General features: G+C 35.7%; 1 protein-coding gene across 6 annotated transcripts in view; it reads left to right on the plus strand.

Moving 5' to 3' along the window:
• Positions 1-14,784, plus strand: part of G2E3 (G2/M-phase specific E3 ubiquitin protein ligase) — a 74,956-nt gene that overhangs the window by 35,520 nt on the left and 24,652 nt on the right. For 3 of the 6 annotated variants that reach the window (XM_042235290.2, XM_012098753.5, XM_042235292.2), the window contains 6 exons: positions 220-317; positions 3,156-3,257; positions 5,995-6,119; positions 7,042-7,207; positions 10,465-10,571; positions 11,249-11,365. In XM_042235290.2, the coding sequence (XP_042091224.1) occupies positions 220-317; positions 3,156-3,257; positions 5,995-6,119; positions 7,042-7,207; positions 10,465-10,571; positions 11,249-11,365 (715 nt within the window). The remainder of the gene's footprint in view (positions 1-219; positions 318-3,155; positions 3,258-5,994; positions 6,120-7,041; positions 7,208-10,464; positions 10,572-11,248; positions 11,366-14,784) is intronic. The other 3 variants (XM_042235291.2, XM_012098757.4, XM_012098756.5) reach the window with 2 other exon arrangements.

A 14,784-nucleotide genomic window follows, 5' to 3' on the forward strand; every position in this document is an offset into this window, starting at 1 on the left:
CTGGGATTTGTTGTTAAAGATTAAAAATGTAAAGTCACATTGTTTTAGAAATAGGTATTGAAAGTCTTAATTTACTGAAAACAATATAATATAATTTGTTCTCTCAAAAAGAACTGAACACATCGTTGAGAGAAACACCAATTCCATAGGGTTTTTTTTTTTTTTTGGTTTTGGTTTTGGTTTAAATTTTTTTATATCTATTACTCTTTTCACTGTTAGCTTGTGTTTTCTGTCGAAAAAATGATGACTGTCCTATTAAATATGGAGAAAAGAAAACTAATGAGAAATGGAATCTCACTGTACATTACTATTGTTTGGTGAGTATAATTTTTAATTAAATCCTAAAAATTTGGTATTCTTCTAAAGAGAGTTTGATCCTGATGGCTTGTTTCTGAGAAATGGATAAGTCATTTAACTTTCCTGGATCTCTTTTGCTATGTAAAAATAAGAGTTTTCATTTATCAAATTCTAAGATTCTGAAATGACTTGATACATAGAAATGCTTGTCATCATTACCTGCGTATTTCTGTCTAACCCTTTGGGGCCTCAGTGGAAAAAGAAAATGGTTAGGTCTGTAAGGGAGTTGTTCATTTTGCAGCTTTGTTGTTTACATGGTTGCTAGTGATAATTCTCAGAAAGGACCTGTTTGAAGGCTCAGGAAGTAAAGGAAAAGTATTTTCTTTCCCAGAGAACCTGAAAAGAGAAATTTTGACTATAGGTAATATTTGTGGAAAAGGAAATAGGTTAATTTATGGATCACTCAGTTGCAAGAAAAAATGATGATATATTGAGAATTGTGTCTCATTTGTTCCCCATTCCCTCTACGAACTTCTCATCTCATTGAATCTGCTTTAAGATATTAGTGGTACCTTCACTGCCTTAGCATGCCAAGGTTACAGGAGTATATACAGTATTCCTTGGCACTTGCAATAGATATATATTGCTGCTTAACTAATTATCCAGCTTATAAGTGACATTTAGCAGCTTATAAGTGAATCAGTTTTATATATATATATATATATATATATATATATATATACACATACACATATACATATATATATATACATACATCTACTCTTTTTTAGATTCTTTTCCCATATAGGGTACAGAGTATTGAGTAGAGTTCCCTGTGCTTATTAGTTATCTATTTTTAATATAATAGTGTGTATATGTCAATCTCAGTCTTCCAGTTTATCCTTCTCCCCACCCCCTCACCATTCCCCTTTGGTACCCGTAAGTTTGTTTTCTACATCTGTGACTCTGTTTCTGTTCTTCAGTGGTTTATGGGGCACAGAAATGTGGTACTGGCTGAGATGGGTGGTTCTGGCTTAGGGCCTCTTCTGCATGAGGCTGCAGTTGACATGTCAGCATGGTTTGGTCATCTGAAAGCTTGATAGGCTGGAGTATCCACCTCCAGTGGCTCACTTATGTGGCTTTTGGCCTCAGTTCCTCTTGCCTCTTGGCAGGAAGCCTCAGTTCCTTACTTCCTGGGCATCTCTGTAGGGCTGCCCACAGCATGACATCTGGCTTCTCCCAGAGCAAGTAACAAAAGAAAGGGATAGATATACACCAAGATGGAACTATATGACCTAGTTTTAATAGTGGTGTACCACTGTTACTTTTCCTTTATTCTGTTAGAGGTGAATCATAATTCTAGCTCACACTTAAGGGGAAGGAAATTAGTTCCCACCACTTTTAAGGGAGGAGTATCAACAAATTTAGGGGTGTATTTTTATTCTTACAACAGCATCCATGTTAAAACTTAGATGCTTCCTTGAGTAATAATCTAACATAAATTCTCGGTGTTTCTCTAAGGTTTGTAAACTGGTCTAGGAACCTAATTACTTTGTACCAAGACTTAGGGGAACATGAAGTTGACATTCCAGATTATTTGTCTTAGAATCATATAGGGCTTAGAGTCTTATGGGGCTTCCCAAGTGGCTCAGTGGTAAAGAATCTGCCTGCCAGTGCAGGATATGTGGGTTCAGTCCCTGGGTCAGGAAGATCCCCTGGAGAAGGAAATGGCAACCCACTCCAGTACTCTTGCTTGAGAAATCCCATGGACAAAGGAGCCTGGTAGGCTACAGTCCATGGTGTCACAAAAGAGTCAGACAGGACTTAGTGAATAAACAACAACAACACAGAGTCTTATAGTTTGTATCACAAAAGAAAACCTTTTTATTTTCTAAAGAGTTCATTTTACTTTTTATGTAATAGAATTAGGAGAGCTATTTTATTATTAGTCAGTGGATTGGGTGGTTTTTTTTTTTTCCCGTAATTTTTAAGATACACTGATTAAAATCTCTAATCACGAGTCTGAAGTGTTACTGAGTTATTTAATATTTAACTTGGTCATATCAAAATTTCCCTTATGTTCTTTCTTATTTTATTAATGAGTGTAGTAATCCCAAAACATGCTGACCCTAGCTCAACACTTACAAGACTGGCGTTTTATTGTGAACGGGAAGGTATAGTAATATTATAAATGGTAACGGAATATTAAGCTGAGAGACTTGGAAACAACCTAGTCTGTTGTTTTTATTTTCGTGTTTAATATTAGAAACACTGAATTACTTGCCTAGGGCTCTGGAAAGTTGGGCACAGATCCTGGTTTGCAAGCCAGTACTTATTCACAGCTTCATGCTTTTTTTCCTTGATTCACGTTCCCTTAATATATTTAAACTGAAGTTAAAACCTATTTTTAAAAATTTATTTTCATTAAATAGATTCTCTGTAATTATGTCTTTTATGATTCAGAATCCAGCTAGATTTATAGAGTTAACCTGAAATATCACTGATAATTATCTCCATAGTATTTATTACTATTACGTATACATCTTTTAGTATTTGCCACTTTTTCCCACCTAAAACTTGATCATAAGTGTTTATTGTTTGTCTTCCTTCCCTTTCCCTGTTATTTTCTGTGATACTTTTTGGAAACCAGTTTACTTATATAACCTGTTAATATATAGTGTCTTTGAAATCAAAGAATATGAGTAGCCTCTTTGACTATGAAAAATAACTATTATAGGTAAGAGATACTTGAAATTTGAGTTGTTTTATATCCATTTTTATTGGAATATTATAGATATATATTTTTATTCCAAACAAGTTTCTTAGAGTTTATTTTCTAATTGAGAATATATTCATAGTTGATGTCAAGTGGAATTTGGCAGAGGGGTAAAGAAGAAGAAGGAGTTTATGGTTTTCTAATAGAAGATATCAGGAAAGAAGTGACTAGGGCTTCTAAACTGGTAAGTAAATTACTTTACTCATTGTACCATAAATATTGTCAGTATCAAGGAAGTCTTTTCCATCACATTCTCTACTAGAAATTGATAAGACATTGATTTTATGTTCTTATTTTTGTCAAACACAGTAAATTTTAGAAAATTTTGTATTTTTGCAAATGAAAGAGCTAAACCAACCTTGGATAACATGTGTGGCAATACTGATTTCACTGCTTGTCTTCTTCTAACCTACCATCGTTTCATCCACTCTTACCCATCAGAGTTATGATCCTACTTCCATTCAGCTGTTCTTCAGACCTTCTATCCTGAGGCAATCCAGTTATTTACTTTTCATTCTTATGCCTCAGTTGCTGGGTTGGATTGAGATGGAAACTACACAGCTCTACAGACCAATCATTTATGGTCTCCTTCTGTCTTGTGGCTCTTCTGTGACATGGTTTGCTTATGTTCAGTGCCTTCCCCTGCTCTCCGAGATAAGTATTCTGAACTTTTTAACTTCTTGTTCATTCAGTTACAGTCTGTGAATCTTCTGTGTGATGGCTGTTTACGTGAGGGAATAGACTGTAGGTCTCCATGTGTTCTGAGTAGAAACCATGAGAGTTACAGAACGAGAAGATTGGAAGTACAGGGGCTTTTGTTCAGAGAGTGGGGTACTGGAATTGATGACTTCCATGGTAGAGCATGGAAGGACTCTTCATTACACTGAAGTGGAGATGAAGTGCATTGACACATTTTAATTTAGGAACTAAAAGAAAAAGATTGTCCTATCAGTGCAGAAGTCATTTAGAATGATAGCAAGAATTAAAATACGGAGGAGGGTGTCAGAGTCTGGAGGAAGTTAGTTAGGTGGCATTAGGTTCAAGGACCAGATCTTTTTAAGTCTGAAGGTAGAGTAATGGCCTATAGTCTGCAGCACAGAACTTAAAACAATGTTCTGTTTGTCCTTCTCCCTACCTCTATCTATATTTCATGTCCATTCCTTGCCAAGTCTAGAAATTAAGGAGGATGGAAAAATAAGCAGCTTCATACAAGAAGTTCTATAAGGGAAGCATCCAGAGAATTTTATTTTGGTTGAGGCAAAGATATGAAAGTGGTTATTTTTAAGAATATTCAAGATTCAGGGGTGTGTGTGTTAGTTGCTCACTCATGTCCAGCTCTTGGCGATCCCATGGACTGTGGCCCACCAGGCTCCTCTGTCCATGGAATTCACCAGGCAAGAATACTGGAGTGGGTTGCCATTTCCTTCTCCAGGGGATCTTCCTGACCCAGGGATTGAACCCAGGTCTCCTGTATTGCAGGCAGATGCTTTACCATCTGACCTACTATGGAAGCCCAAGATACAGAGGAGGTAATGATAAAGTAGAGGTTCTAAGGCACAAGGGAAAACCTTGGAGAAAAGGTTAACAGTGGCATTTACCTATGGGCCTTGTTGAGAGTATTAGTATCAAAATTTCTCAATCTTTCTGGTGATAGTGAACTTGTCGTGAAAGATGGCCTCTACAGGTACTGTTTGGAAATCCTTTCTTAAGACATCATATCCTCTCTGAGTATATTGTGAACCTGTAAGAATTTCTTGATCCTGAAGAGGTGTCTCGATTTACAACCTTAAAATATAATTCCATGTGTCAGTTTACAGGGAGAGACTTAGGTTAGCAAAGTATCCTTCTACAACCTGGCAGTGCTTGACAGGTGGACAGTATAATCCCTTCATCAGTGGCCAATATGATGGTCATCCCAAAGGTTCCAAGATAAATGAAATACTCTTCTGTATTTTAGTAATGATTGATTCACCTAATTATTTTTCTGTTTATATACTATACTGATATTTAAGTTAGAGGCAGTGGTATTCGTGTCCTAGGGCTGCTATAATAGATTACCCCAAACTGGGTCGCTTAAAACAGAAATGTATTCTCTCAGAATTCTGGAGACCGGAAGTTCCAAATCAAGCTGTCAGAAGGATTGACTTCTTCTGGAAGCTCTGAGGGAGAATCTGCTCATACTTCTTTTCTGATGGCCTTTAGCATTCCTTGCTTTGTGGCAGCGTACCTCAATCTCTGCCTCCATCTTTTTGTGGCCTTCCGCTGTGTGTGTTAAATCTCTCTCTCTTTTTACTTATAAGGACTTACAGGGACCACCTTAAATCTAGGATGAACTCATCTTGAGATCTTTAACATATCTACAAAGACATGTTTCCAAGTAAGGTCACATTCAAAGGTACCAGGAATTAGGCCTTGAATATAACTTTTGGGGAACCACTACTTAACCTACTTATTATAGGTTTCTTAACACTTTTTCATTTGCTTAAGATTGAGTGATCCTCGCCAGTTTTTTACAAATTGTTTTTTAGAATTGTTTGCTGTTGTCCTATATATGATAAATATTTCCTAACTGTGTTTTCTGTTGAAATTTGAATGAGACTTTCATGTATAATCTTTATGTATACAAACCCTTCAGTTTAAAATATTTTAGCAGGTAGGAAGGAAAAGAAGCTTTGCTGTCTCACCCACATTAGATTAAAGATGTTTCCTTTATCAGAAATTGTTAAATGAGTGACTCTTTAGATTGTTTCTGAGTAAAACAATTTTTTTCAGCAAATGTCTTTAATATACTATAACCACAGCTATTGTATGGTGAAAGTAATTGTCAGACTCTCCACAAAGAAAATTCATTTATACCTTGGTCTTACCTATAGTACTCAAATTTTCTACATTATAATCCCTACTTTTATATTTTCTTCTAGAAATGTTCTGTTTGCAAGAAAACGGGTGCTTCAATTGGGTGTGTCGCACCCCGATGTAAACGAAGTTATCATTTCCCATGTGGACTTCAGAGAGAATGTATTTTCCAGTTCACTGGCAATTTTGCGTGAGTTAATTAACTGTCAAATATGAAAGCAGATGTAAAGGAAAAGTGGAAAATGGATATGGATCTCCCTAATTATATAATTCCTTTGTAAAATTTCTTTTCAAAGTTGCACTGAGGTTATATGGGTACTTTAGAGAATTACAATATCTGTAATGGCCTTAATGATTAATATTCACCTCTAGCTTTCAACCCTGGAATATAATATGGAAGTGTTAATTTATTTCACATTCAATAGAAATTTCCATCTTATATAATTCTAGATTTTATGTTACTTTTTAGATTTAATACTTTTCTTTCACAGGGCTATCTGTTTTCTTATTGAGTAAATTGAAGACATGTAAATTTGATGCAGTCAAAAAAATAACTACCCTGGGATGCCCCTAAAAATATTTGTTTCTTGAGTTCAGCTCTAAACATCAAGATTTTATGAATTTTGGTGTTTGTTATCATGAGTGATTATTTCTTTTAGTCTTTGTGCTCTTGACCTATTTAATGGATTGTTATGTATGAAAACTGCAGTGTAGAAAATGCAAATGGAAATAAATTTATTGGGTTAAGAATAATTATTGTTTGTACTTTAGTTATTAAAATAATATTTTAAGTATGAGTTCCTTTGATTTTTGTGCAGGTTTGAGTACAAATGTGTATACTGTTGCTAACAATATTTCATAATTCTCAACATAGTATCAGTTATTGAAATTCTGTGAGGTGAATCTCACCACCAAAAGGTTCACATTTGGAAAATCTAGCTCTCCTTGGTTATAGATGATGAGACTGATTTACAGTGGCATTTCCCCAGCCTGTTTTAAGTTAATTGTGAGAGAGACAAATGAATTTTCTCTAATAGATACGAATTGTAATGCTAGCTTAGTTGTGCTTTATAATTTATTAGATGTTGTTTTAAATAAATCTACATTTTTAGGTCATTTTGTTGGAAACATCGACCTGTTCAAATAATTACACCTAATAATTGTAGAGACTCCTTACTGTGCACCATTTGCTTGGAATTTATAGAGCCTATTCCAACTTACAATGTGTTACGAAGTCCTTGTTGTAAGAATGCTTGGTTTCATAGAGACTGTTTGCAGGTAAGATAGTTTGTAAACATTTTCTGATATAAAGTATGTTGCTTGTTGATTTGAATTAGAATAGACATGTGTTTTAGCTCTTACTACTTGTAACTTTTTAAAATAGCTTTATTGAATAAAATTTTACATGTAAAATTGCTCTGTTGAAGCGTACAAGTAATGTTTTGGTAAATACTTTAGATACTACCTTTTAATGTATTTTTAAATTTAGAAAATACTGTTTTTACCCAAGGAATTTGTTTGTATATCACAAAAAATAATACAGTCTTTAATTCCCAAGTTTATTTATATGCTTAAGGTTAGAAAAACCAAGATATGTGAAATAATAAATTGTAAGCTAAGATAATTTAATGTTAAGAGGTCTATTTTTTTTAGTTTAGTAAACATTTTGTCATGTGCTTCTGAGGTGGCACAGTGGTAAAGAATCTGCCTGCCAGCACAGGAGACGCAAGAGAGGCAAGTTCGATCCCTGGTTTGGGAAGATTCCCTGGAGAAAGAAATGGCAATCTGCTCCAGTATTCTTCCCTTTAAAATTCCGTGTAGAGAGGTATCTGGCAGGCTACAGTCCATGGTGTTGCAGAGTCAGATACAACTGAGCGCGCGCACACACACACACACACACAGAGAAACACTTTATTATAACATTTGAAATTAAACTGATTACTATCTAATGAATTGAAATATATTATAGTTCTTTGAGAGCCACCTTGTATGTCAAACCTGATGATGAATTTTCAGGTAAATTGAATATCATAAAACAATATTAAATAATCTACAGTTTCTTCAATTCAGAAGGTAGTTTATTAATCTGCAGTTTCTTCAATTCAGAGGGTAGTTTAAAATTTTAAAAAGATCCCATATTAATAACATCAAATATGTAATATACATGTGTGAAAGTATCAATTGATAGGCAATTATTGTTGATAATGCCAGTTATCAAATGAATCACTTAAATTTATACTGTTTATAAAGTTTGGCTTTTAGTATTTAGTAAAATGAAATGTTAGTATTGATTTGCCTCATTTTGTGTTAATAATGAAACAGAGGTTTTCCAATAACACCACCCTTAGGGCAGAAAGCAAAGAGGAACTAAAAAGCCTCTTGATGAAAGTGAAAGAAGAGAGTGAAAAGGCTGGCTTAAAACTTGTCATTCCAAAAACTAAGATCATGGATCCAGTCAAGTCACTTCATGGCAAATAGATGGGGAAACAATGGAAAGAGAGATAGATTTTATTTTCTTGAGCTCCAGAATCACTGCAGATGGTGACTACAGCCATGAAATTAGAAGATACTTGCTCCTTGGATGAAAAACCATGACAAACCTAGACAGCATATTAAAAAGCAGAGACATTACTTTGCCTACAAAGGTCCATATTGTCAAAGCTATGGTTTTTCCAGTAGTCATGTACGGATGTGAGAGCTGGACAATAAAAAAGGCTGAGCACCAAACTGTGGTGCTGGAGAAGACTCGAGAGTGCCTTGTACTGCCAGGAAATTAAACCAGTCAATCCTAAAGGAAATCAACCCTGAATATTCACTGGAAGGACCGATGCTGAAGCTGGAACTCCAATACTCTGGCCACCTGGTGCAAAGAGCAATCTTATTGGAAAAGACCTTGATGCTGGGAAAAACTGAAGGCAGGAGGAGAAGGGGACAACAGAGGATGAGATGGTTGGGTGGCATCACTGACTCAATGGACATGAGTTAGAGCAAACTCCAAGAGATGGTAAAGGACAGGAAAGCCTGGTGTGCTACAGTCCATGGGGTCGCAAAGAGTCAGACATGACTGACTGAACAACAAAAGCAAATTTTATTTGTGACTTCTTCAAATACTGTATATATTAGGATTTTGTGAGGAGAGACTATAGATTACTATCAAAGAAATTGATAGAGGTTTTCCATTCTATATACGGAAAGAATTGTCACTATTCTTGTTCATGTTGGATTTCTCCATCATTGCTGTGGTCTTGGTATCCTTCATGTCTGCTATTTTTCTTTCCATTTCTACTGCTCAAAGATCCTTTAGGTTCAGCAGAGATTTCATTAATAACTTGTTATTTTCCTCTCACATGTTGTGTGTGTGCTACACCTGGATTCTTTGTTCACTTCTTTCTTCACCATCCACAAATCATTGCCCAAGTCTTTCAGGTCTGCTTAATATTTTTTGTGTATCCTTTTTTACCACCTTGTATTTTAAGCCCTTGGTGATTTCACTTCAGTTTTTCTTTTTTTATTAACTAGGCCTTTGCTGGAGCCTGTTGGCTCCTGCATGCCTTATTCCCTGTCAGCTCTTCACGCTACTGACTTTGACTTATCTTTGTGTTTTTATTACTTAGTTCAGTATGGTCAGCATGTAATCTTTAAGGATATTGACATTAAGTTCCCCAATCACATGTACCCCTTTTGCCCCTGAGAGTTAATAAGTGCTATTCCCTTTCCTTGTGTTATCTTTTATCCTATTTTCATGGCAGATCCCTATTTTTTCCAAACGTAGCTTTGACCTTACCATTGCTGTGACGTTTTTGCCAGGCTCTTAAATAAACTTCAGTACTTCTTCCTTTCTCTTGCTGTATGTACTTTCCTAAAAGTACTTTTATACTGTAGGCCTACTCACAAGAATTCCTTGAAACAGAATCTAAGTCATTTTATGTTTGTTTTTGGTACTGGCATAGTGTTTGGTACCTATATAGTGGGGATTAAATATTTATTAAATAAATGTATGCTTCTAGTTTTTAAAATTGAGAATTGGCTACTCTTTCTCTTGAATATCTTCTGCCTGCTGCTTCTGTATTTGTATTTGTTGAGGCAGTGAGAATGGGTTTTATGTTCTTCCCCCTTGGAAAGGAAACTAACAGAGATTGAGTTAAAAACAAAATCAAGGATGCTTTATATGTATCATTTATTTAAACATCCTTCCTAGATTAAGTAACCAAAGCTTTTACTGTTTTACATCACAGAGAGTGATGGACAACACAATTTTGGGGAACAGAAATGACATTAGATACAAAAGGTTGAGAAACACATGGGTGAGAGATGTAAAGAACAGTCAATTCGTTGGCTTAATATTTTTTTCCCACTGGGAAAAATACCTCCAAATTTTAGCAGTGCGATAACTTAGTTTAACAAAGTTTATGAACCACTAACATAAATAAAATTTCATAGTATGTTAAAAGTAGCACATGTTCTGTTAGCTATATAATTCATTACCTGATAATCTGTTAAATTATTAACCATGTATTTTCTGTTTTCCACTATAGGTGCAAGCAGTAAATGCAGGAGTGTTTTTCTTTAGGTGTACTATATGCAATAATAGTGATATATTTCAGAAAGAGATGTTGAGAATGGGAATTCATATTCCTGAAAAGTGAGTTACATTTAACCTTTTGATGAAAAGATGTTTTAAATGTAGAATTTAATAAAAATGGAAATAGTCATTTATATTGATTAAAAGTACTCATAGATAAGCAGCCATTTCAAAAAGGGAAATCTAAAGCCTACTTCACTACCACTTCCTCCTCCTCCTCAGATTGCCAGTTCTTGGGACCAGGCACTGTGACTTAACTGTCTCATTAGTTGTTAATAGTCTCTTAATAATTGTATACCTCACTTGTGTACCATATTCATGGACTTATACAAAAGTATAATAGGCTTCAGAATGTTATATATAAATTATATGAGAATCAAGATGTGGCTTAAATTTAAAGTATATGAAATGAATTTTGTTAATATTTAAAGGTGAGAAAATCCAGAAATAATGGTACTAAACTTGAAATTTTAAAAATTGGAAGTGAAATATTAAGAGAAATACAAGTTTCAGAAAATTTCTACTTAATTTTTCATTTAATATTTGAAATTCATTGAGACTAATGAACTATAGGATAAGATAACATTAATGGGTTTATATTTTGAATTGAATGATTGATCCTAAAAAAACAAATTTTATTCTTGTTCCTAAGTTTGTTACGAGTTTATTTTTAGATTGATATCCTTTTATGTAATATTTAAGGCCAAAGTCCATTTTATATATTGCTTCTTTTACAGAGATGCATCTTGGGAATTAGAGGAAAATGCTTATCAAGAGCTTCTGCAGCACTATGAGCATTGTGATGTCCGAAGATGTCGTTGCAAAGAAGGGCGAGACTATAATGTGCCTGATAGGTAAATGGGAAAGTTCACTTGTACTTAGTGTCCTTTTTAAAACCTTCAACTTGAGAAAGTAGGTTTCCTAGTTAGTGAAGTATTTTGCTCTTAGGGGGTTTGAAGTTTTAATCTGAGATGAGGTATGTTTATTAAATATTTATTTGCATATGTTTACAGAAAAATTATTGCAGCTGGCATACTTGTAACTTTTGTGGTATATTTTCATGAAGCTCTGTTTCCTAGAGCTCTACTGTGGTAGCCACTAGCCACAATTGACCAGTGAGCCCTTGAAATGTGGCTGTTCCAAATTGAGAGGTGCTGCAAGTATAAAATACACACTGAACGCTTAACATGCATCTTAGTTTGCTAGGACTGCCATAACAAAATACCGCAAACTGGGTGACTTAAACAACAGAAATTTGTCTTCTCACAATCCTGGAGGCTTGAAGTTCAAGGTACAGGTATTGGCAGGTTTGACTTCTTTTGAAGCCTCTGTCCTTAGCTTGCACGTGGCTTCCTCCTAGTTGTATCCCCCTCTGTCTTAATCTTTTCTTATTAGGACACCAGTCATTGGATTCAAACCCTACCCATATGACTTCATTTTATCTCTTTTTAAAAAATATATATATTTATTTTGGTTGTGCCAGGTCTTAGCTGTGTAATCTTCTGTATTTAGTTGTGGCATGCGAACTCTTAGTTGTAGCATGTGATATTCAGTTCCCTGACGAGGGCCAACCAGGGCCCCCTGAATTGGGAGTGCAGCAGAGTCTTAGCCACTGGAGCAGCAGGGAAGTCTCCATAATTTTCTATTTTAAGGTCCTATCTCCAAATACAGTCGCATTGTGAAGTACTGGGTGTTAGGTCTTCAAACTATGAATTCTGGGAGTGATGCAATTCTGCTTTTTTAAGAAAGAAAAAAAAAAGACCTTAAAATATCTTGTCAATAATTTTTTTAATTGACTACATCAGACAAAATGATTATATTTCAGAAATATTCAAATCAATTCACTTGTTTCTTTTGCCTTTTTAAATCTGATTACTGGGAAAGTTTACATTATATATATGATTTACATTATATTTCTGTTGTATGACACTGTTCTAGAAGTTAAGAAACTAGATTAATCTATCAGTATTTGTTTTAGATCACTGTAAAAAAAAAGGCTTAGTATTTGAAATTTACTGATTATTCTTTTGTGTATCAGTGGACATTGGCTGTAATCTTGACAATCATTTTGTGCCTTCCGTGTACATACTGTGTTGTTGTTGTTTAGTGGCTAAGTCATGTCCAGCCTTTGTCACCCCATGGACTGTAGCTCACCAGGCTCTGTCTGGGATTTCCCCGGCGAGAATATTGGAATGGGTTGCCATTTTCCTTCTCCAAGGGATCTTCTTGACCGAGGGATCAAACCCATGTCTCTTGCATTGGCAGGTGGATTCTTTACCTCTGAGCCACCAGGGAAACCCATACACTGTGTATAGAGTGCTAGAAATCAAGAGTATTTTTATTTTTATGAAAAAGTAACAGATTAATTTTGTTGACATTTATATAGGAAATTTTGATACATTTTAACATGACAAACTGAAACTTAAGGTGCAGAGCAGAATATTAGGAGCCTTATTTCTTATGGAAAATGATTTTGCTGGGTGAGTTATTACTTACTTTGCTGAAGTCTTAGCAGCTTTGGAAGGTTTCTCCTAAGAAGCTACTACTCATTCCCCATTCTGGGCTCAATTTTCCCTTCATTGTGCTTATTACAATATAGTTGATGTTATTTAAATCTGTCTTTGCCACTAGACTAAAGATTCATTAAGGCTTGAGATCTCATTGAAGATGTCGAGTAATGTGTATTGTTGTCTAAGTTACTTGATCTGGTGACCCTGATTATTCATTTGTAAGCACTAAAATACCCCGCTCAAGAGTTGTGCTGAGGCAGAGATAAGACTGTTTGTAAATGTGCTTTGTAGACAGTAACATGCTTTAGAGTTCTAAGAAGCAATATGTTCATTAATATTGACATTTTCTAAATCCATTGTTATTTTGATTATAATTTATTTATTTTTCTTGTATACCATTGGTCACCTAATCCTTTGCTACTCTTTCCAGCAGCTACTTTGCTTTTTCTCCTAGGACACAGATTCTTGCTGTCTGAATGCTTCCTTTACAATCTCACTCCCTCTCGTTCTAGAGATCGGAAGGTAATTTTACTGAAAGGCAGCATGGTGTAGTGGTTAGGAGCATGGTCTGAAGCCAGGTAAACTGGATTGGAAGCCTCACTGTGAGACTAGCAGTGTCAGTTTGTTTGGGCATATGATTTACACACCTCTGCTTTGGTTTCCTCTTCTTTAAAAGGTGGTAACTTTTTTCCAGCCTTCTAAAATTGTGAGGATTAAACTTTACATGTAAAGGGTGAGAACTGGGCCTGGTATATAAGCACGTATGTTAGCTGTCATCTTTCTCTTCATCCTCCGTTGGCAGGACTATCTGGGGAATAGGGGAGACAGAGATGACACAACCCTATACAGCCATTTCCACAGAGATTTGCCCACACCTAGCAGAGGGAAAGTTCTGCACCTACCTCTCTGATCACCCACGTGTCCACACATTCAGGGAGTACATCCATCCCCATATAGACAGATGTACTCATAACCAAACAGAGAGGAGTCTGCACAGCATAACCCACAGCCATACAGAAAATGTGGATACAGACTGGCACAGGTCACAAAGCAGTAGGGGAAACACTGGGAGTGGGGGCTGGCAGGGAGCAAATCAGAGAGAATATGAATGGAGGTCAGGTACTAAATCTGGATCCTAGTGAGCTCCAAAGTATCTGAGGTATCTGAGCAAGCTTATTATAGGAAATAATTCCTTACCTTGAATAGGAAAGATAGTATTTTAGGTAAGACAGTGTATTTACTGAATGCTTCTTCCTTATCAGACACATTGACATAGCAGTCTCCCTATGAGCATAATCATCTCCAAGTATAAAAGAAAATTTTTTTCCTTCTCAGTCATATTCTTTCCAGTGTTTATATTCTTGGGTGTATGTGCACGTTCACAGTGTTATTTAGATTCCCTATTTTTAGAAAGAGAATATTGGACTTCCTTGGTGGTCCAACAGTTCAGAATCCACTTTGCGATGCAGGGGACACTGGTTCTGTCCCTGGTCCAGGAAGATCCCACATGCCGTAGGGACAGCTAAGCCTGTGTGCCACAACTCCTAAGCTCATGTGTAACAACTATTGAAGCCCGTGAGCCCTAGAGCCCATGCTCTGCAACAAGAGAAGCCACCTCAATGATTAGCACATGCACCACAACTGAAGAGCAGCCCCCGCTCTCCACAACTAGGGAAAACCTGTGCACAGCAATGAAAACCCAATGCAGCCAATAATAAATAAATAAAAGTAAATAGTTTTTAAAAGAGACTATTCAAAGAGGG

The sequence above is a fragment of the Ovis aries genome, chromosome 18 (assembly GCF_016772045.2).
Source record: "Ovis aries strain OAR_USU_Benz2616 breed Rambouillet chromosome 18, ARS-UI_Ramb_v3.0, whole genome shotgun sequence".
NCBI lineage: Eukaryota > Metazoa > Chordata > Mammalia > Artiodactyla > Bovidae > Ovis > Ovis aries.